The following is a 20842-nucleotide window of genomic DNA, read 5'->3' on the forward strand; positions in this document are numbered from 1 at the left end:
TGCGGAGAAGGACCTGGGAGTGCTGGTGGACACCAAGTTAACCATGAGGCAGCGCTGTGCCCTTGTGGCCAAGAAGGCCAATGGTATCCTGGGGTGCATCAGGAAGAGTGTTGCCAGCAGGTCGAGGGAGGTGATTCTCCCCCTCTACTCAGCCCTGGTGAGGCCACATCTGGAGTACTGTGCCCAGTTCTGGGCTCCCCAGTACAAGAGGGATGTGGCACTACTGGAGCAAGTCCAGCGAAGGGCTACAAAGATGATTAGGGGACTGGAACATCTCTCTTATGAGGAAAGGCTGAGAGAGCTGGGCCTGTTTAGCCTGGAGAAGAGAAGGTTGAGAGGAGATCTTATCAACGTGTACAAGTATCTGAAGGGAGGGTGTCGAGAGGATGGGACCAGACTCTTTTCAGTGGTGTCAAGCGACAGGACGCGAGGCAATGGGCACAAACTGAAACACAGACACTTCCATCTGAACATGAGGAAAAACTTTTTCACTGTGAGGGTGAGAGAGCACTGGAACAGGTTTCCCAGAGAGGTTGTGGAGTCTCCTTCTCTGGAGATATTCAAAAGCTGCCTGGACGCAATCCTGTGCAACATGCTCTAGGTGACCCTGCTTGAGCAGGGGGGTTGGACTAGATGATCTCCAGAGGTCCCTTCCAACCTCAGCGATTCTGTGATTCTGTGATCCCACTCCCAGTGGGGACTGTACTGACCACAGGAATGGAATTACTATACCTTTGGTTGAAATGGAAACAGGATTAGATTCAAAATTGTGCAAAGTGAATACAAAGAACCATCTGACTGCACATGCTGAAACTGCTCTGCATGCTCTGCTATGGATGATGTGATACATATGTCTTCCTCAAAATATTTGATCGCTTGGCTGAAGGATAATTTAAGGGATTGGCCACTGTCAGTAGGCCCTTGGGGCTGCAAGGGAAGTATTAAAAACTTCAGTGACCTATTGCAGAAGATGAGAGGCTCAGTCCTATCATGGCCTTAACCTTGAAGGTTTTAATGATCAGAAGAAACATACAGAAGGCACCATTATTGTTACAATAAAAATAGAGAACTTTATGGAAAAAAAAAAAGACTTCCAACGTTTTATGTGTGGGCAAATTAAAAGTGGATCCACAGGTTGCCATGGATACATAAGTCAGTTTAGTCTGACTTTTCTAGCAGCTAAGCACAAGCATAACTGATTAAGGAGAAAATACATGTATGTTTATAATGTTCCATTAGGTTTATATAATTTGTTCTTTCATTTGCAACCAACTACTGGTGACTTTTTTTCTTGACTATTAATAAAAAAAACAGCAACCCTGATGGTGACCGTTTTTAGAATTGCGTTTATCTTTGCCTCTCCACAATCACTTCTAATCAAATGACTAATAGCATTTCATATATGGCAATTTTCACAATCCTGGCTTACAGTAGTCCAGTTAGCAGTTTATACAGCTAATCTGAGAGGAATAGATGAAGAGCTATGTGTTAGATCAGATAAGGCAAGCTAAAACCTTAGGCACACAGCCTCTATAGCACTGTCTCAGAGAAGTGATCTAATCCTTCCAGACAGAAGAGCTACTTTTCTTTGTACAGGCTAGGCTGAAAGAGGGAAAACTTAGCTGTAGCCACCAACAAAAGGTCTGTGTGTGTATGGCAGGACAGTCTATCTTTAAAGCATCATGTTGGATTGGTAACTGCAAGGGTCAGTCCTGCCTCTCTCCACTGGAGTAGCTGGCCCATCCCAGAGCTCTGGTCTCCTGGCATGCCACCAGGAGTGGAGGTCCTGGCAGAACAGCTCAACAAGCTGTAATGGGTGCCAGCTTTCTGGAAGCATGAAAGAGCTGGAAGAAAGTCTTCCCAGCAACCAGCAGCCAGGGAAGTCTGTGAGGGTTTCTTCAGTCTCTTCACCAAAGTTCTGGCTTCTGGTTTCCTTTGATATTTTTACTAGGTGCCCACTCTGATGAGCCTTTCTTTCCTGTACTGGACTTCAGAGCAGTCCTTCCTGCTGTTGTATTTTACTGAAATACAGAAGATTTAGGGACAGTTCAATCTCCTTATGCCTCAAGGGCACTCTGATAGATCCTGGATGCTGGGGTGCATTCTACATCACCGGTGTGGAGAGCTTTGTCCATCCACAAATCAAACGTTTCTTTCAGTGTTGCCAGTACAAAGAAACTGCTAACATCTTTGAAGTATTTTTTCCAGTCTTTAGAACCATTCTGTGAGAAGGTCATCACAGAGCACCATGCTTTTTTGTTTCATGTGGACTGCATATAAAACATTTGTAAAGGCAACATTTGTAAAGACTAATCTATGGTTTTCTATATGCCAGCCCAGCAGACTGGACTCATGAGGGTCAACTCATTCTCTCTCACCAGCAAGAAAAATTCTGCAAATCCAGCTATGCCTTCAGTGACAGCTGTGCAACTTGTCTTCAAATGATGATTTGTTACAGGTAAGGGTGTAATTTGAAGACCTATTCTGAAGACAACAAGGTGGCACAGATGTGAGTAAAGTACGATTTCTGGTGACTAGTGAGATGAAAGGAACCCAGTGTAATTCCCAAGTAATTTCCCAACTTTCCAGGCTGAGCTGGTAGAGTATGCAGTAAAAAATAAATAAATAAATAAATAAAAATCCATTTGTGTATACACTCAGTAATTTTTTATATAATCAATGAGACATCCATCAGATTTTTCAAACATAAATTACACTGTTTTTTTTTTCTATGTGCTTAAGGATGCATAGGAAAGGGATTCTTTTCTCTGGGTTTGGCTGCATGCACTATATAGTACTTTAATGTTTTAATGAGGGCATTGCAATTTGAAAATATCTGAATAGAACATGAGATTGGACACTTAAATACTTACACATTCTAGCTTTTAACTTACTCCAGCTTGTACTAGAGTCCTCAAGATTCATCAGAAGGACATTAACCCTCATTTTTGAAAAGGCAGAAACATTCAGTATTATAATATTTGTAAAATCTGTAGCATTTATAGTGCTTCAGATTAAGCTATATTGAAGGTTTGCATCAAAAATGCATGTTATATGTGACCTACCCCCATAATTGTACACAATCATTCCATACAATCTGATTAATGGGGTTTTTTTGAAAGCATTGCTATTGGTAGGCTTGATAGCTACTATTGCTGTTGAGGAGAAGAGAAGATGGGACTGTCTTAATGAGTATGTGTACAGTGACTAGCATGGTGGGATGCCGACAGTAATAATAATAAACCTTGATTGGAGATTTCAATTACTGTAATACCAAACAGATCACCAATTTCTGCACAGAAGGAGACTTTAAGTGCTTGATGAAATTCTTCAATTATTCTAGGGATTATTTTGAATTCTGCTCAGCTAACCCAGTCCGGGCACAGTCGTTTTCCTCTCCCGTGTTTCTTCGTGTGCCACCGTATGGCCTTGGAGTTGCGGGTGCGCGCACACCCTTTGGAACAACACTTATTCCCCACCGTGGCCACCAGCGACACCAGCCCACCGTGGACGCTCACCCCCAGGGCCTGCAGAGCCCCCAGCGCCTCATGCAGCCACACGCCGGCCCGCAGGCTTCTTTCGACGCCCGTAAACGCTGCCCGGGGCCGAGCGCCCGACTTCTAGCACGTTCCCTCCCCACCGCCCGCTCCCCGCTCGCCCGGCACGGTGACACAGCGGCGCGGCTGAGGCGGCCCCGCTCCCGCCGCCTCGCGGAGCCACCCCGCCGTGCACGGGGGGCAGCGAGCGTCCCCACGGGGCGGCCGCACCCCACCACGGCAACGGCCGCAACGGCCGCAACGGCCGCCCGCCTCGCACCACCTCGCCTCGCGCCGCGCCGCGCCGCGCCCCGCGCGCGGCTCCAGCACCGCGGGCGGGCGGACAGCTCCGGCGGGGGCGGCGGGGGCGGGGACGGCGCAGGGACCCCCCCTGGCGGCGGCGGCGGCGGCGGCGCGCGGCGCGCTGCGGCGGCGGCGCTGTGGTTTTAAATGGGCGGAGCGGCGCAGCGCGGAGGGGCGGGCGGGGGGCGGCCGGCGGCGGCCCGCGGCGCCCATATAACCCCACCTCCCGGGCGCGGAGTGCCGCGGTAATTGGCTGGATGTGGTACTTGGAGATGTTGAGCTGGCTCCTTCCCCCCATGTCCCTGCACACACACAGGGGCGGGTGGTGCGGGCGGGAGCGGGAGGCAGGGCTCAGCCCCGGCCCCGGCGGCGGGGCTTCCCCTACCGCCTGCCTGCCCGCCGCCGTGTCCGAGCCGCTGCTGCTGCTGGGCTGCTGCCTGCGGCCGCAGGACCCGGCCGAGCCAGGCCGAGGGGAGCGCGGGCGGCTGCTGGCGGCGGCCGAGATGATGGCGGAGGGCGGCGGCGGGCCGGCGCGGAGAAAGGCGCTGTCGCTGCTGGAGGCGGCCCGCTCCCGCTACGAGAGCCTGCAGATCTCCGACGACGTCTTCGGGGAGTCGGGCCAGGACAGCAGCGGGAACCCCTTCTACAGCACCTCGGCCGACTCCCGCTCCGCCGCCTCCTCCCAGGACGAGGAGGACGACGAGGAGGACGAGGGGCGCCCGGAGGCGCCGGGCCCGCGGGGCAGGGGCGCCCGGCGCCGCGCCCCCAGGGCGGCGGCCGACCCGGCGGAGCGGCGGCGGCAGCGGCAGGGCGGCGGCGCCGCCCCGGGTGGCCCCGGCGCTGTGGAGGAGGAGGAGGAGGAGGAAGCGGAGAAGGGGGGCTGGACGCAGTCGCTGCGAGACGTCCCACCCCCTCACTTCGAGGATGGCAGCGGTACGCGCGCGGCGGGAGCCGGGGCCCCGGGGGCGGCGCGGCGCGGGCGGCCGTTGCGCGGAGCGTGGCGGCGGCGGCGCGGCGCGGCCGTGCGAGCGGCGGCGGCGCAGGGACGACCCTGGGGCTGGGCCCGGCGCCTGGCCTCGGCGGGCGCGGGTGTCCGGGCCGGGGCCGGGAGGGCCCGCGGGAGGGCCCGGCCCTCGGGCGGGCGGGCGGGCGGCCGCGGGCCTCGGTCACGGCACCGCTGTCCCGCCGCCGCGAAGGGCAGCAGGGCGTTTGCCCAGCCCCGGCGTCTGGCCGCGCTCTGGATCGTGACCCCTTTCCGCTGTGGGGATGCCCCCGGCGCTGGGTGGTTTGGGTGCCCTGCCTGGCGCGGGCACGAGGGCTCCCGGGGTTAGCCTCATGCCTGCCCTTCTTGCACGGGCCTTGGCCAAAGTAAATACTGAGCGGAGAACCGACGTGACAGTGCACAGCGTGAGATCCTCCTGGACTGACTCGTATGGCAGGTTGTTCCACCAGTTTTCACAGGGAGCCGTTATAACGTATCAGTCAACATATTTGAACAACTGACGGCACAGCAGAAAGGCTTTGCAGAAAAAGATCACAGGTTATGAATAGCTGAGATGTAAAATAAAACATTTGCATCTCTGAGCAGGAGGTATTAAATGTTGCCATCCTCAACTGCGCTGACAGCTTGCCCGTCTTGAGGTTGCTTGTCATACTTCACTGACTTCTGTAGTGTTTAATTCCTTCATTTTGCCATAAAAAATAAATGCAGAACTTGGTGTGGTATGCTGAAGTTTGTGCTATGGAGCAGGTAGAAACCTATTTGAGGAAGCAAATTGGGATGGCAGGGGGAGCAAGGTGGAGCTGGCATTGGAGCCCAAAGAAAGTTCTGTAATGCTCCTCACAGATGTGCTAACAAAAGCTGCCATTCTCCTCTAACTCCAGAAACGTCAAGACAAGGTAATATATAAAAATCATGTCGCAATAAAAAAAGCTCATGTGACTCTTTAAAGAACTCTATAAGCTCTCTTGGTGCTTGTCATTCATAAGCATATCTGAGATCAGATTCTGGACCATAGGCTTCATGGTGTGATGCTGTTCCAGCATCAATTATCATTTAATTTTGCTGCTCTTTCTGGCTTGTATCTTCATATCATTACTCTGTAGTAATATACATTTTAACATAAATAGAACTGGGATTACTGTTTTACTGATGATTTGAAAAAGAAAATTAACTTGACCTATTAACTCTGGAATTCAGATTTTGTTCAAAGTAAAGGAGTCTGATATATGATTATCAGAAATAGATGCAGAAGTCTCTGGAGAAAGGCGTGTGGATATTGCTTTGAATACTTCCTCCTAGTAATAGATGGAGTAGAGGTTGCTGCTGCCCTTTCATTCTCTTTATCATAATGATGATGATAGACACTGCATGCTGTTCATAGCATGGTGGTTTGGTTTGGCAAGAGTTCAGTTGGTGCAGTGCTTTGATATGTGTGAAACATGGACTTCTCACTACTCAAATTACAAATTATGGAAACTATTGCACTGTATAACTTAAGCTGCTCTAATTCTAGTTTGTATTCTGGTCTGTAGACAACTAATTTTAGGCCATGCCTGTACTACAATTAGAGTCGTGCTAAGCATAATTGTACTTGCACCATTGTCACTTCCTTGGACACTGTTCTGACCCAAGAGTTTGGATCCATACTCACTGAGCAAAAGGTCTTGGCTGAGATGAAGACAGCTGTATGTTGTAAAGACAGCGTATCTTTCAGTCGCTAAAAGACAAATGTAATGAAAAATACAAGCAAGAAATGCAGGGTCAAGCACAGAGCACTAACAAAATCATATTCTCAGTTAAAATGTGTTGGATGAAGGAATCCTTTCTGTCCAGATTCCAAGCTTAAGAGGAAGAGTTTTTCATTAGGCTGAGATAAAACTTATCTTAGGTTAGCACCAAAGCTTCTGAGAACTGCCTTTTGGGTGAAATTTCAAATATCAAGATCTAATTCACTGTTCTTAGTAGTAAATACCTGACATCTGATGTTAGAAGACAAATGTCCTCCTGGACTGAAGTCTTATGAGACTTCAGCTGTATCAATGCTGAGAAATAAATCCTTGAATCAGACTGGGATGAAACCTAGTGTCAAACTGTTCACTTTGGGAGACTGCCCCTTTCTGGGAGGGGAGGTGAAGATCGTAAAAAAAAGGTTTAAGTTACTTAGTGAAAGTGAGCTTTAGTTCAAGAAAAACTGAAGAATCACTTGAACTATGTTGGAAGTAGAAAATATTATAATTTGCAGTTTTGTTTTGTTTTGTTTTTTTGAGTAAATTACTTAATGCTGTCCTTCCCTTCTCACCCTTGAAATTGAACTGGTGTCTTAACAAAGCATAGTATCTGTCCTTAGAGTTAGTCCTGAGCACAGGCAGGCTAACAGATATTTCATCTTACAAATACGCTAGAGGCCCAAATGTGCTGGGGACTGCAGGACTGTAGGTGGTTCGGTATGGCTTCAGTCCGTATTCAGTCTCTACTTGTGTTTGTGATGATGCCTGCCTAGCCCCATGTGGCAGGCTTTGACAAACTGGGAAAGGTCTGGATTGATTTTCATGTGGGGAGAGAAGTGACTAGATGGCATCATTACTCAACACTTAAATATATGCTGTTTGTATCGCTGTCTTTTCCTTTATACCCTCCCCCTTTTCAGGCATCTTCAGTTAATGTTCCACTTAAGGGGGGAAAAAAAAAGTGGGTGCTTAGTCCCCTGGGGGAGGGGAGGAAATGAATAATTTTAGCCGACTTCCTTTGTGGGAGTCCAAAATAGGTGTTAGAAATAACACAAAGGTTAGAACAAAAGGGTTGCTGGCTCTTGGTGTTATTTCCAGTTAAGCTGTTCTGCAAAACTGTTATCTTTAGTTGCTGAGAAAAATAAAGCACACTTTGTGATGTCCTGCTTTTTAGACTGATCTAACTAGTGGCAGGATGTGGCTCTGACTAATACAGGTCAAAGAAACAATGGCACTCATGTGCCTGTCACAAGTATCAAAGCTGTAATGTGAGTTCTGATGTGCTGGCATTTGAGTAGTGGATGGGAGAGCTTGGAGGCAGGGTCACCAAATCCCTTCCCTTTCACAAAGAGTGCCTGGCTAATGCAGGTCTTTCAGAAGGTCAGCATGTGTGTTTAAAAGGATGATGATATTCCTGGTCTAATATTGGATCCAGGTGTGTTTCTGGCATCTCGCTTCCTCCACTTCCCATTCTCCCCAAACCTCACTGTGAAGGGGAAGCAGAATTGATTTTTAGGCTTCTGGGAAAGGTACTCCGACCTCCACCCAAACAGTGCTTTTATTTTTGGAAGGAGGGGTAGCTGGGGCTTACTGGGCTTCCCTTCCTCTGAGGGGAGGACAGGGCTAATTGTGGAAGTGGAGAAAGAACAAGAGAACAGAGCCCTGCTGGAACAGGGAAAGCATAATTGAAATGGAAAGAAAGCAACTATTACTGCTTTAGTGACAGGCTAGTTAAGTGCCACTAATCCACACACATCCTTGAATTCTAGTTGCTCCTGCCTCAGACTTCTCTTATTTGGTGTGTTCTTACTTTCTTAAAGAGTTGGATGGCTCTGGGTGCCTTCCCTTATTAGTTCAGTAATCTGTCCAGCAAACAATCTATAGTACCCAGAGATCCTATTGGTTCTTGTCTGTCTTTGTGGAGGATCTTAAAAGGGTCTGAAAATATCCTGGTATTGCTGCAACTTGTTCTTCCTGAATTGGGGTAGCTGTTATTAATTTCCTAGAGTCTAATGCTGCCTGCATCCATATAGTTGAACGACCCAAACCTTGGGCTCCAGATGTAAAAGCACTCCTGTTCTTAGGGATAATGTTGTAGGGTGGCAGCAACAGCAGGAAAGTCTGAGCAAAAATTACTGCTGTAGTCCTCAAAGTTACAGCCAATCAGTGCTACTGTTTTCTTCATTTTCCATGTCCTCACAACTCTGTTCTTAGGCCTAAACCCAAGGATAAAATGTTAAGAGTGTTTCTTGCTGAAAGTGTGCAGCAGCTTCATTTAGAGAGCATAACTAGCTTTGTACAGACTTCCAGAGTATTTTTGTCAAACACGGAATGCACTGTAAGTTACCATCTTTGGAGAATGCATACCAGTAGAACAGCATGCTCTCAGGGAGAAGTTGCATAGACCATGTCTAGCAATCAAGCTCTCCTTGTCACCTTGAAGAGGTTTAAATGAATATTTAAAGTCATTTTTAAATCTACTTTTTATGAGAATACTCTTCCAAAAAGACCAGATTATGGGAAACAATCACTTATTATGTCATGGCTGGCCAATGAGACATGATCTTCCGTACAAAGAGAGTACATTATCTGAGAGAGGTGAATTGAGCCTGCATATAGGATGATAGCATGTTCCAGCTGCTATCAGGGAAGCAAGGTGCAGCTTTAAATTGATGCAGTGAACTGCCTACATCTTCTGGGAGCCAGTCAGATATAGCTGCATCCGCAACTTGCTTCTGCATAAAATGGTCTCTAATATTTGGTTTGTCAGTAGCTTTTTTTTTTTTTTTCCCCCAGTAGTTTAGACTAAAGGTCTGTTTCATAGGCTTCTCTATCTTACACACTTACATTGCAGCAGCTCTACCTAATAGCAAGGGATGTGACATTGGACCAGGCCCATCTGCTGGTTTAAAATATCCTGAGCAACAGTAGCAACACTTTTGAAGTGTGTTTCAGAGAGGCAGTCCGAGTCTGTGATTTGAAACTTGGAACTTAAGCCTTTAAAGCTCAGATAAAAAGCCTTTAAAACCTGGATTAAAAGTTTGCTTGAATGTGGATTAGCTAGTGAGAAGAAGTGCATGGGGGAAGTGCACAGCGAGTTGGCCTTCAGTTCAGGGGATGAAGATCACACAGAGTGGTTGGGGTTGGAAGGAACCTCTGAGGATCATCTAGTCCAACTCCCCTGCTCAAAGTAGGGTCAACTAGAGCAGGCTGCTCAGGACTGTGTCCAGTCAGGTTTTGAATATCTCCAAATATGGAGACTCCACAACCTCTCTGGGCAACGTTCCAGTGTTTGACCACCCTCACGCTAAAAAATGTTTTTTGTATGTTTAGTCACAAGAGCCTGTTTGCATGGCACTTAGTAAGACTTCACTCTCGTTTGGATTCTTTCAGTGTTACTATTGCATGAGCGCTAAATAAGGGAAATGAATTTTGTTCCTTCAGGTTAGTCTCTAGTGATTCATACAATACCATATATATTGCCATAGTATGGAGTTGTTCATCTGACCTACGTTCTAAATTGTTTTAGCAGGGTTAAATAATTAAGTTACAGTTAAATAATCAAAGGAGGGGCAAGAGATGTAGATAAGGGGGAAAAGGCTTTCATCCATGATTTGAATGGCTATAATCTTAACGGAGCAGGGAGTTGAAGGAGATACAATACACATATACATACTCTTCCCAAGAGTAGAGGGCTTGTGTGGAAAGGCAGATGGGAAGGCAGATTCCAGTAGCAGGTAGACTGGAGAAAGAGCTCTTGGTTCAGACTGGGCCATAAAAGAGGGCCATATACGTGCCACCATCTAATAATGGTGTTGATCTTGGTTCAAATCCTGAACTGAACCTGAAGGCAGTAGAGGCCTATTTGATTGAGGTCAATACTTAAGAGATTCTGGAGCTGGAAGAAAACGTAGGAACGCTACTTAGTTGCATATGCCAGATTGTTCTTTAGAAATATCTGGGCCAAATTCTCTAATTGTAAGTGGATAGGGTGCCTCTGATGTGACTTGTTCTCGCTTACTTCTCTCATCAGAGAAATTGGCTTCTTTTGACTTGTGTAACCATGGGCAAAATGTCATATCTGTATAAGCTGTTTTTGCATTCTAAGTAAGAGAAATTATTTATATCTACCTAGATGTGTTGTGATGCTCTTATTATGTTAAATACATAACAACGATCCATACTACCACTTTGCAGATCCTTTTATAGGATGACTTAAAGGATTTGATGTTTTGCTAAATAAGTGAATTATGCAAAGGCTTAATATCTCCTAGGTCTTATGAAATCTAAATGTGCTTTTCAGATGGTTTTCCTGGGATTAAAGCACATCTTTCTTCATCTGTCATCACCAAAGTGATGCAAGTGTATGACAGCCTTGTTGATCTTAAATTTTAGTGCAACTTAACTGCCTGTCTTCCCTTTCTTCTCTTGCCCATAGCTCTGCATGTGGTGAACAAGGTAAAATTGTGATAAACTTCAGAGAAAAACCTATTTTTTCTCTGCTCATATGAAGACAACTATTGTTGATTCAGTACTTGAGACATGAAAGTCAAAGCACTGCAGATTAAGGTCTTCTCCATAGACTCTCTCTAGCCTTTTACAGAGAAAAAGCCTATTTACTCCTAGCTATGTTATGGTATCAAATGACTCTTTCCTTCTTGCTGCTATTGATGGGGTCATTTCAAAGTAGTACATTAGTTCCTACAGCCACTCACCTCCCTTTGTCAACTTCACAGAAACAGCAGAGCAAACAGTTTCCTTGTCAGTGTACCTGCAAATCAACCTGGAGAGGAAATTAGCCTCTTGACTGAGTCTAATGAGTATGTTAATAGCTCAGTTGAATTGCTGATTTTGTATAGACTGCAAGCTCACAAGAAGCCTTCATGTATGCCATAGACTTAAAAGAAGCTGGAAGCTTCTCTTGGGTGTACTTATTTATGCAGGTCTTTTGTTTTGTTTTCCTCCCATGCTCAAACTTCTTCCAAAAATTTGGAGCAGATGGATTTAGCAGTTTGGAAATATGAGGTGCTTCATAAAGGGGACATAACCGTGGATACAGCTGCACATTTTATGTAGAGATCAGTGGAATATAATCCCTAAAATATTATTAAGATCTATAGCTAATAGAAGGAATCAGTAAATACTGTGCTTAGGGAATGCTTTTTTTCCTCTTTGTTTACCTCTTTATTTCCAATACTGCCAAAATTTGGCATGTTAGAAAATAGAAATGGGTGGGCTCCAAAGGAATATGTGGCTAAGACAAATGCATGAGAATAAATATAGGCATTTGACATCTCACTTCCTTGTGCTAAGGTATTCTTTCTAGGAGCTTATTCAAGTTCCTGCTCGATATTCCTTAAAAAAGAGGATGTTAGTTAGTCGCTGGATCCATCTGAAAATGACAGGACACATAGCAGTGGGTCTCTTAAAAATGAAGCCAGAGCTCCCAGGGTGAAGGACTGCAGGGAAATAGGCTTGGAAGGCTCCTTAGCTTTTTTGTCTCTGTAGAGCTAATAGATACCTTTGTATTATATCCCCTGATTTTTTGCCTTTGAAGAAGACTGGTATTAATGGCAAATGATAGAAAACATGCTTTCCATTTTGCCTTCTCAGACAGCATAGGACTTAACGTGACTTGTACTGACAAACTGTATTTGCCATCAAGAAAGATAAAGAACAAACACAAGTAACTTCTATTCAGCAGCAATAAAAAGCTGTAGCTGCGCAGTTGCGGTTGGAATGGGAAGAAACAGCATGAGAGCAGCAATGAGGTTGCTCAGGCTCTTGGCAACTCCTGACCTATGCGTTGCCTGCAGAAGCTATTCTGCAGGAAACAAAGAAGAAAATTTGAGAATTGGAAGGAGCAGAAGATGAGTTTCCAGAACTGGCAGGATTGGGAGCATATTTTGATCTGTCTTTTTTGTGGAAAGAATATTTCAGACAAAGAACAGACATTCTTCATGCTTAAACAACTTCCTCTCAACCTGAAATGCTTGCACAATTCTTTCCCAATTCTCCATGCTTCCACAGCAAATTGGCTACAAAAGCTATTCCTAGACAGGAGAAGTGAATATTTCCTCTCCTGCTGTATATGCAGTCTAAAGAGCTGAATGGATAAACTTCCTAGTTCATATGTATGACTTGCCCATTCAAACTGAAGTGTAGTCACTGAGGCACACTGTAAGGGTGGAAAAATTATGTCAGAGAGGAAGACACAGGGGACATTGAAGTGAAGAACATTGTATATGTCCTTGCATGTGTTTGGGGGGAAAAGTAGTGTACACTGAACAGAAGGATTACTGGACCGGCATAAGAGATGCAACATCAGTGGGCGCAAATGGAAGTGTTATTTCTAGTGAAGCAAAAGCAGAAAAAAGACTAAAAGCAGCTGCTGTTATAATAGTGATTCATTTCTGATTACATGTGGCAGAGAGGTGGGTGTGTATGAAATAGATTAAATTGGAGCAAAAAGAGAGTATCTTTAAGTTGCTTATGAAATTCACTGTTGTGTAAAGTTGGATGACTATTCAGTGCATGTAGTCATCTCTGCTTTTGTTTTTTTTCTAATGTAGATGCTGACCAGTTTCCTGGTGGGTAGCTCTTGTAGGTGTGCAGTCTGGGATCTGCGTGCAGCTGTGGGCCTGTGACTATTCCCACCAATGTCGTGGTGCTGTTTGCTTGTAGGATGCACCCTGTTAATTTAGGGCTTGGGCAACAGTAGGTCTTGTCAGTTCGTGCCCTGAAACACTACTTTGAAGAAGCTATGTATATTGAAACTCTTGCATCTATGCAGTTATGCAAATGGCTTATGGCATTTGGGGTGAGGGTCTAGGGTGACTTCCTTCTGCCCTGCTACAGGCAGAACAGTTCAACAGCACTGCAAGGCAAGAGGTGGCAAGTTTCCCCCAGAGGGGAGGGTGCTGTTTCTCAAACCCTCGCTTGTTACCATGGCCTGGCAGAACTGAACCATCTTGGTACTGGGTCAAGAGATTCCCAAGCTGATCTTGGAGAGTGTGAAATGCTCTTAGATCTGTTGTGCTGGATATGTTGCATTATGGTTATAAGTCCTTATTTAATATTTCAAAGGGCTTCTAGTTTGCTGGACTGTATTACTGGACAGGTTCACTAAATGAGAAGACTTCTTAAACTGAAGACTACTTCTCCGTTTCTTTGGCATCCTAGTTATTTCCTACTTATAAATGTGTCTTATTGAATACTTATTGGTTAGTTTTAGATGAAATAAAATGCAATGTTTGAAGGCTTATACTTGTGGGATCTGCATTAGTTTCCTCTTTTCATTGGCTTTGAGGTTAAAAATTAAGCACTAAGACTTGGAGAGCCTTGGAATGATTTGTAGCTACTTTCATGGTGCTAATATTGCTGCAAATAGCTTCTTGATTTCTCCTTTTAAGGGTAAAGGAGGAAGGAGGATGCTTTAAGCATCTCACTAATCTTCCCTCTTTGGGAAAATAGTGATGGGCTCTGGAGTAAACTACATCCTGCTCTTTCCACCTGACGGGGTTGTACTTGATAAATAAGGAAAGAAAAGAAAGTTCTTTTTCCTCCAGAGAAAGACTTCCTCCATCTACTACCGTACTGTCAGGGCGCAGCGAGGGCTGGTGGCCCTCTGGGGCCACTACCAGCAGGGGCTCTTGGCAGGGCAGGGCCAGGCCTGGCTGCCAGGGCCCATCCCCCTGCCCTGAGAGAGCAGGGCAGTGGGGGCAGCCCCAGCCCCAGGGTGGGGGTCAGGCACTGCCATGGGGATGGGCTGGGTGGGTGCCAGTGGGTCGGGGTACCTGTGGCTGGGCAGGGGCAGGGACTGATGGCCCGGGGCCTGCGTGAGTGGGAGAGGACTGGGGCAGGGAGGGGGAGGCAGGGACAGTGAGGGTTGGTAGTGTCCACTGAAACCAGTGCTTTTGCAAAAGTGATGCTACTCCCTTTTGTAATGTCTCTTCCATACAAGAGGTGGTAAAAAGGAATTTGGTACTGCTCATCTGGGCAGCTCTTCCATAAACTACTGTCTGGGTTCTCTACTTCTCCTGTGTATAGGACTCTAGCTCTGAGTACTAGACCTCCTGTCGTTCATGGAGAGGCCTGCTGCTATGATTGAGTTATTGGGGGATAGCTCTGTCTTCCTGTACACTTACTAACTTTCTGTTTGTAGGTGCTCTGCAAGTTCCTCATGGCTGAAATTACCTTTGCTATTTATTTCTGGTGCATGAAACAAGATATCAGCTTGTAGTGGTCCTGGTGCCTGGAGCAGCTGTGCATAGTTAGAGCTATCTAAGCCTTGATGAAACTCACCACTGTCATTGTGTGCTCCCCTACAGACTTAGCTCAGATTCATTATAGGAAGCAAGGAGGTAACTTCTCGAGGCAGGAACGGCCTCAGCATTATTGGTTCTGAGCTTAGCACTGTGCTTTGCGTTTTGCTGTATCTGTTGCAACAAATAGCTTTTTGCAGAGATTAAAATATATGGGGGATGGGAGCAGGCAGAAGCAGAAACATGTGATTGAACAGATGATACACTCTAGTCTGCGTGGTGGTCTCACTAAAGTTGTCATTACTGCAACTGCTGTTTCTATATCTATCTGAATTTGATAAGGTCTGGCCAGGTATCTCCAAAAGTGTGTTGTATGAAGATCATATAAAAGCCTAAATGTTCTGATGGAAAGACTTTTTACTTTTTTCTTTAATGAGATTCAAAGCTGCCTTTCCGGATGGAGGCTGACTTACCAAATTTGTTTATTAAACTTTTAGATAACATGAAGTTGGGAGAGACTGCATGTGTACTGGAGGACAGGCTTAGAGTTCAGAAGGCTGTTGACAGACTGAAATAGCCTATGGGAGAAAAGGGGTACAGTTCAAGAGAGAAATGCTTAGCTTGAAGACAGCAATAATTAACAGCACAAATGCAAAATGGAGGGGAAGAGGAAGTAGAAAGGAAAGGGAGGTTGAAGTTGAACAAAAGATCAATGTCACTCACTGCCATATTGTTGTGAAAAAGGCTAACGGCCTCCTCAGATATATAACCAGAGGAATGTACAAGACTTGTGATGGGACGGACTTGCCATTTGGGAGAGGTAGTCTGGGTCACCAATGCAGACGTGGACCAATTACAGAGAAGCAAATAAGCAAGTGTCAAGAGAATATGACTAAGAAGGAGAAAAATCTACCAACTGGGCCATTTCGCTTAAAAGGAGAATACTGAAATGTGGTCTTACAAATAAGTAAAGGCTATTGTAGAAGAGGGAATAATCTGCTTTATATGCCATGGAAACTGAATACAAGGAATAACAGGCTTAAATTGAATTAATGGAGAATTAAATCAAACGTGATAGAAACTTTAAAACACAGTGCAGTGCTGTAGAAGACATGAGGTTTGTCACTGGAGACCTAAGAAAAAGCTGCACTAACCTGTCATAAGAAAGTCACAGCTAGTATATATGTTGATCTGGGGTAGAGGTCTGGATTAAATGACCTCCTGAGATGCTTTCCAGCACTCTCTTCCTCTGTTTTAAATTGGTTAAGATAAATGCAAATGGTGGGAAAGCATCTTAGTAGCAAGTTGTGTGCTGAAGTGCTAGGCAAAAGACTTGCCACTTGCATTTCCTGCCTCTGCTTCAGTAGCAGAGAGGAAGCTGTATGGGTTGTGGGAAAGAGCTGTGTGCTTGCAGAAGGCTTTCTGATCTATTAATTTCAAACTCCCCCATTCCCCCTCCCATATATAGTGGGCCAGGCATGCTTGAACATTACTCAGAGTATTGTTATCACTCGCATCCCATGGTAATGAGTGGGGTGTCCATGAATCTTGTATCTCTACTCAAGTGACTAATTCTGAGGCTCCTTCTGTGTGTTCAGTCTGAAAGCTAAAATAACTCTGAGTTGCAGAAAAAACACTTCAAAAGGTGACTGAAGTACCTCAAACTTTCAAGAGAAAATGGCAAAAGAAAATCATACTGATGTTGGATTAAAAGCTTGACTTGTGGTGTCAGGGATGCCTGATGCAGCACCACCTGAATACTTATGAGGCTAGCAGTAATGCACTTTGGAGTCACTTAGGCACCTAATTATGTAGAACTCCAGTGGTGCCTAGCACTGTCCCTGCCTCCCTCCCCAGGAAGGATATAGTGGCTCTCATAAGCTATGGAGGGCCTTCTTGCAGCTGAATGCCAACAGAAACCCTGGTAGCCACCAGGATGGATGTTTGGAGGAAGACAGGCACAGGACTGGAACAGGCCCATCCAAGTCATAGTCCAGTCGTGTGCAGTAACTGGTGACGATGTAACAGATGTCTTGGCAAGGAAGGACCACCAAATGTCTACTCCACACTTCTACAGTTCATGGACTAGATATCAGAAGGATGTTTCTTCACTTTGTGAGCATTGCAGAATTGTTTCATCTTGTAATATCAGTGCTTAATTTTTCTCTCTTCCTGATACTTACCTCAAATATATTTAAAAGAGATTGGTTTCTTTTTCTTTCCTAGGCTAAAGATGAGAAAGGAACAGGAGGTTTTTTTACAGTTTTCCCTTGCAAGACTATACCCCTACTTATTCTAGTAGCAGTACTCCGTCTTTCTCAGCTTAGGATCAGCTTTTTGGTGACAAACTGCACAGAATTTCAAGTGAGGTCTTATGGTTACTTGTTCAAAGGTACTAATATGCCACTATCTCTACTAAAAGCCTGCCTAATGCTACCTAGAAAGCCACTGTTCTATGTTGCTGAAAAATCATGCCCAGCTGGCTTTTAAGATACCATCTCTGATTTCGGCTCCTAATTATAGGAAGAACTCTTATTATTGGTCTCTAAGTACATGACTTCACACCTTTTTCTATTGCATGTACTCCTCTCTAAACTTATTTTGGCCAACAAAGCTGGCTACTTCTAGTAGGATAATTTGGTCCTCAGCTCTGCATTGCCCACTAGTATCTTAGGCATATACTCACTTCTTGCACTCCATGTTCTAGGAAAAAAACGGGATCAGTCTCTTGCCAGAAGTCATGTACCTTCATCCAGACAACTCTCGCAATCAAGGATCTGGGTAAAGAGGAGATAATACTTTTACTAATCTCCGTCACTGCCACTTAGCAAGTGCCTGGCTATAATCAAAATAGATGAAGTCAACTAGCTGTAAGTAATATCTTAGAATCATTTTTAGTAGTTAAGTATCTAAGGTGACCTGTCTTTGATACAATGTGTAATTCATCCCACTCTGCATTTGTCTCAATGTCTTTGATTCGTCTTTCCTACAAAATCTGTTCAGTATTTGAGGAGTATTAAGATCAGAGAAATGAGCCTAGAGATGCCAGTTTTCTTCTTCCTATTTCTTTTTTCTTTGAAATTTCTTTGAAATTTCTTTTCTTATTTCTTTGAAAATATTAGTTACAGATGTACTGGTTTCTCATTTTAGGGTGTTACCTTGAACCCTTGAACTCAGATTCACTTAAGTTCTTGTTATGGGACCTCTAGTATTTGAGAATTGGGAACAAAAGTATGCATTAAACAAGAAGATTTGGACCATCTGTGTTTTTTTCCTCTGCCACAGCTATTATGGCTTCCAGTGTCCCGTCCTCACATTTGTTAAATTTGTTATACTATGAACCTCATTAGTTGTATTGAAAACTGAGGCAAAAATCCTTGCTTGACAGCTGGATCACATCTAGGTTATTCCAAATCTTTGTGTACCTGAAAATTGCACTGGCCTTGCTCTTTTTCTTTCTTTCCCTTGGCTTTCTGTACAAGGCACAGCTGCTTTCAGTTAGGAAGGGCAGGAATATAGCCAGAAGCTAATTCTACCTAATTTTACAGTCCCACCAGACTGGGGTAAATGCAAACCCATTTGAGCTCTGTATCTGCAAGTTTGAAACATACTTGCTTTCTCGGACAGATGGTGGGTCTAAAATATTCAGTTACGGATATTTTTGACATGGTACTGTAAAGCAGGCACTGAATATGAAATTATTCCAGGAATATGAAATGGACTTGACACTATTACTGCTGTTGTCTAGATTGTACCAGGTTTTAATTTTTTTTCTGTACTTTTAGTTGTTGGCTATCACTCTCTGAATCAATGAAAAGGAATTAAATAAGCATTATTTTCTTTCTAAAAGCAGTCATTTGTATTATATACTGAAGTAGAAACATTTGATAGCATTTTATGGACAGATATTGAAATTGAGTGAAATGTTAAAATACAAACCATGCCTTTTCTTCAGGTCTTTTGCTGAAAGATTGATTGAAAGTGAGAGAAGAGGGCCGAGTATTGACCTGGAGTGGCTTGACATTGAGCAGTGGGCCACCAATTGTTCTAATGTCAGCTTTCTTCCTAAGATAAAAAGGAGATGGGATTCTTTCTCTTTAAGCTGAAATGGGCAGCTAAAGGGAGAATGGCTCAGCACAGTACTTTAATCAGAAAAGGAGCAAGAAACAAGTATAACAAAAGCTGTTCAAAACTTTACTTTGAAGCTTTCTGTTTCTGCTGAATCCTTTTAATCTGTACTATAACCTTTTCCTAGCCTGTTCTACTCTGCTGCAGCATTTAGTTTATCTAATTGTACTTTGCTTCCTAGAATCCTTTGCTGTCATAAAAATGAATGTTTCTTCTACATCTGAATATAGATCCTGCTAATACTTACCATTTTAACATCAAATTCTTTGTCAATATGAAACTTCCTTTTTCTTTATTGTTCTAGGCTCTGCTGGACACAATGCCTCTGCTTCTCCTGTTAAAATTGCGGGTACTGTGGAGCAGGGGTTCATTATTCAAACTTTGTGTCTTAGTAAGCCAGGATTTTTGCAATTCTGCTCTGTCCTATGCACCCAGCTCCATCTTTTTGGGAGAGAAGGTAAAGGTCTTCCAGGTATTGATTTCTTGACCACTTTGTGCAAAAACAGGTGATAAGGGGTGAGAGCCCCTTGAAATGCCCCTACTGAAAGATGGCCTGCTGGAGTTCAGTCCTTATTAGACAGCAAACTTGTAGTGAGAAGAGCCATTAGGCTCTAACAGCATCTCCTCTGACAAAAGCTAGTTGATGTTGCAAGACAAAGCTGTGTGAAACCAGGCTCTGCCTGTTATTGTCTTCATAGTGTCACATAAAGATCATGGCCATGACTTCTTATATACCAAAGTGATGGCCAGGTGCCCCTAGACCACACTGCTCACCCACACCCACTATGGCTAATGTTCACATATCGCATCACCCACACACAGATCTGGAACAACTGTCACACCTACCACAATGTTGAATTTAGCATCAAAAAGCTGGAAGGAGTGTTGTGTGACGCTAAAAATTTGAGTTTAAGATCTAACAAGAGCAGTACTTTTCTATGTGTTCTGGTTATGCCATGATTAAACCACCTTCTGTTTGGATGAGGGTTGCAATTTGGAGATGGCAGCTGCCTCTGTGTAGAGTTTTGGGCCAGCATTTAATTGAGACTGAGGTGTGAATGCCTCTGTACTCCCGTAGGTGCCCTGCTGCCATCCTGCTGCTATCCTGCTTAAGTGTCACTTTAGCCAATGAATGTTCAGAGACTAGTAGAAGTTTAGAAGCTAATGCACTGAGTAATAGGTCAAATTCTTTGCATCAAGCCTTTAAGAAATAATCTCCCTTCTTTCTCCTCGCTCCCCTTGGTGGGGGCAGGGATTGGGTCTCCTATGTCCGGTTCTTGCCTCTCTTGCACAGTCTACCCTGGAAAGCTTGTCATACTGCAAACATTAGTTTGAGAGGCAGGAGGATGTGACTGAAAACAAGTGATAATTTCTACGAAGAAAACAATGTTATATTTCTTTAAGCAGTATTGGTATGTCTCTCCTTATTTATGAGACTAGCTGAGCTCGTTGTTCTGTATCCTGTATACTCATACCAGTGGAGTATGAATGCTTCTTAAAATGTATCTGTGCTTATCCTTTCTTTCTTTAAGTTTAGCTTTCTGTTTGAGCACTGGTGTAGAAAGCTACCCAGGTTGTCTTGTCTGTAATTTAAAAGGGAGAGGAGAAAGTAAGCAAGCTTTTAAATTCAAAACCAAAAGTTAGGGCTTTTTTAAGCAGTGTCTTTAAGTTTCTCTTCTACAGTGTCTTTAAGGACTTTGTGTGCTCTGCTTCTCACAACTCATTCTTTTAAAAGCGGAAGTGATGAAAAAGTTCAAGAAAGATATGCATGCAGCAAACTGGAAATTCCTGGTTTGTTTACTGATTCCCTCACTTGACATTAGAGTACTTCTACCACTAAATCATTTTTTTGGAGTAACACTGGGCTATAGGAAACATGCT

At 44.5% G+C, this 20842-nt stretch overlaps 1 protein-coding gene across 1 annotated transcript in view; it reads left to right on the forward strand.

Annotated features, from left to right (window-relative positions):
• Window positions 1-4096: 4096 nt before the first annotated feature.
• PGBD5 (piggyBac transposable element derived 5) overlaps window positions 4097-20842 on the forward strand; it is a 77644-nt gene continuing 60898 nt past the window's right edge. Inside the window, exon 1 of the mRNA XM_067293428.1 lies at window positions 4097-4772. Within this exon, the coding sequence (XP_067149529.1) occupies window positions 4097-4772 (676 nt within the window). The remainder of the gene's footprint in view (window positions 4773-20842) is intronic.

This window comes from Apteryx mantelli, chromosome 3 (genome assembly GCF_036417845.1).
Source record: "Apteryx mantelli isolate bAptMan1 chromosome 3, bAptMan1.hap1, whole genome shotgun sequence".
In the NCBI taxonomy this organism is placed as follows: Eukaryota; Metazoa; Chordata; class Aves; order Apterygiformes; family Apterygidae; genus Apteryx; species Apteryx mantelli.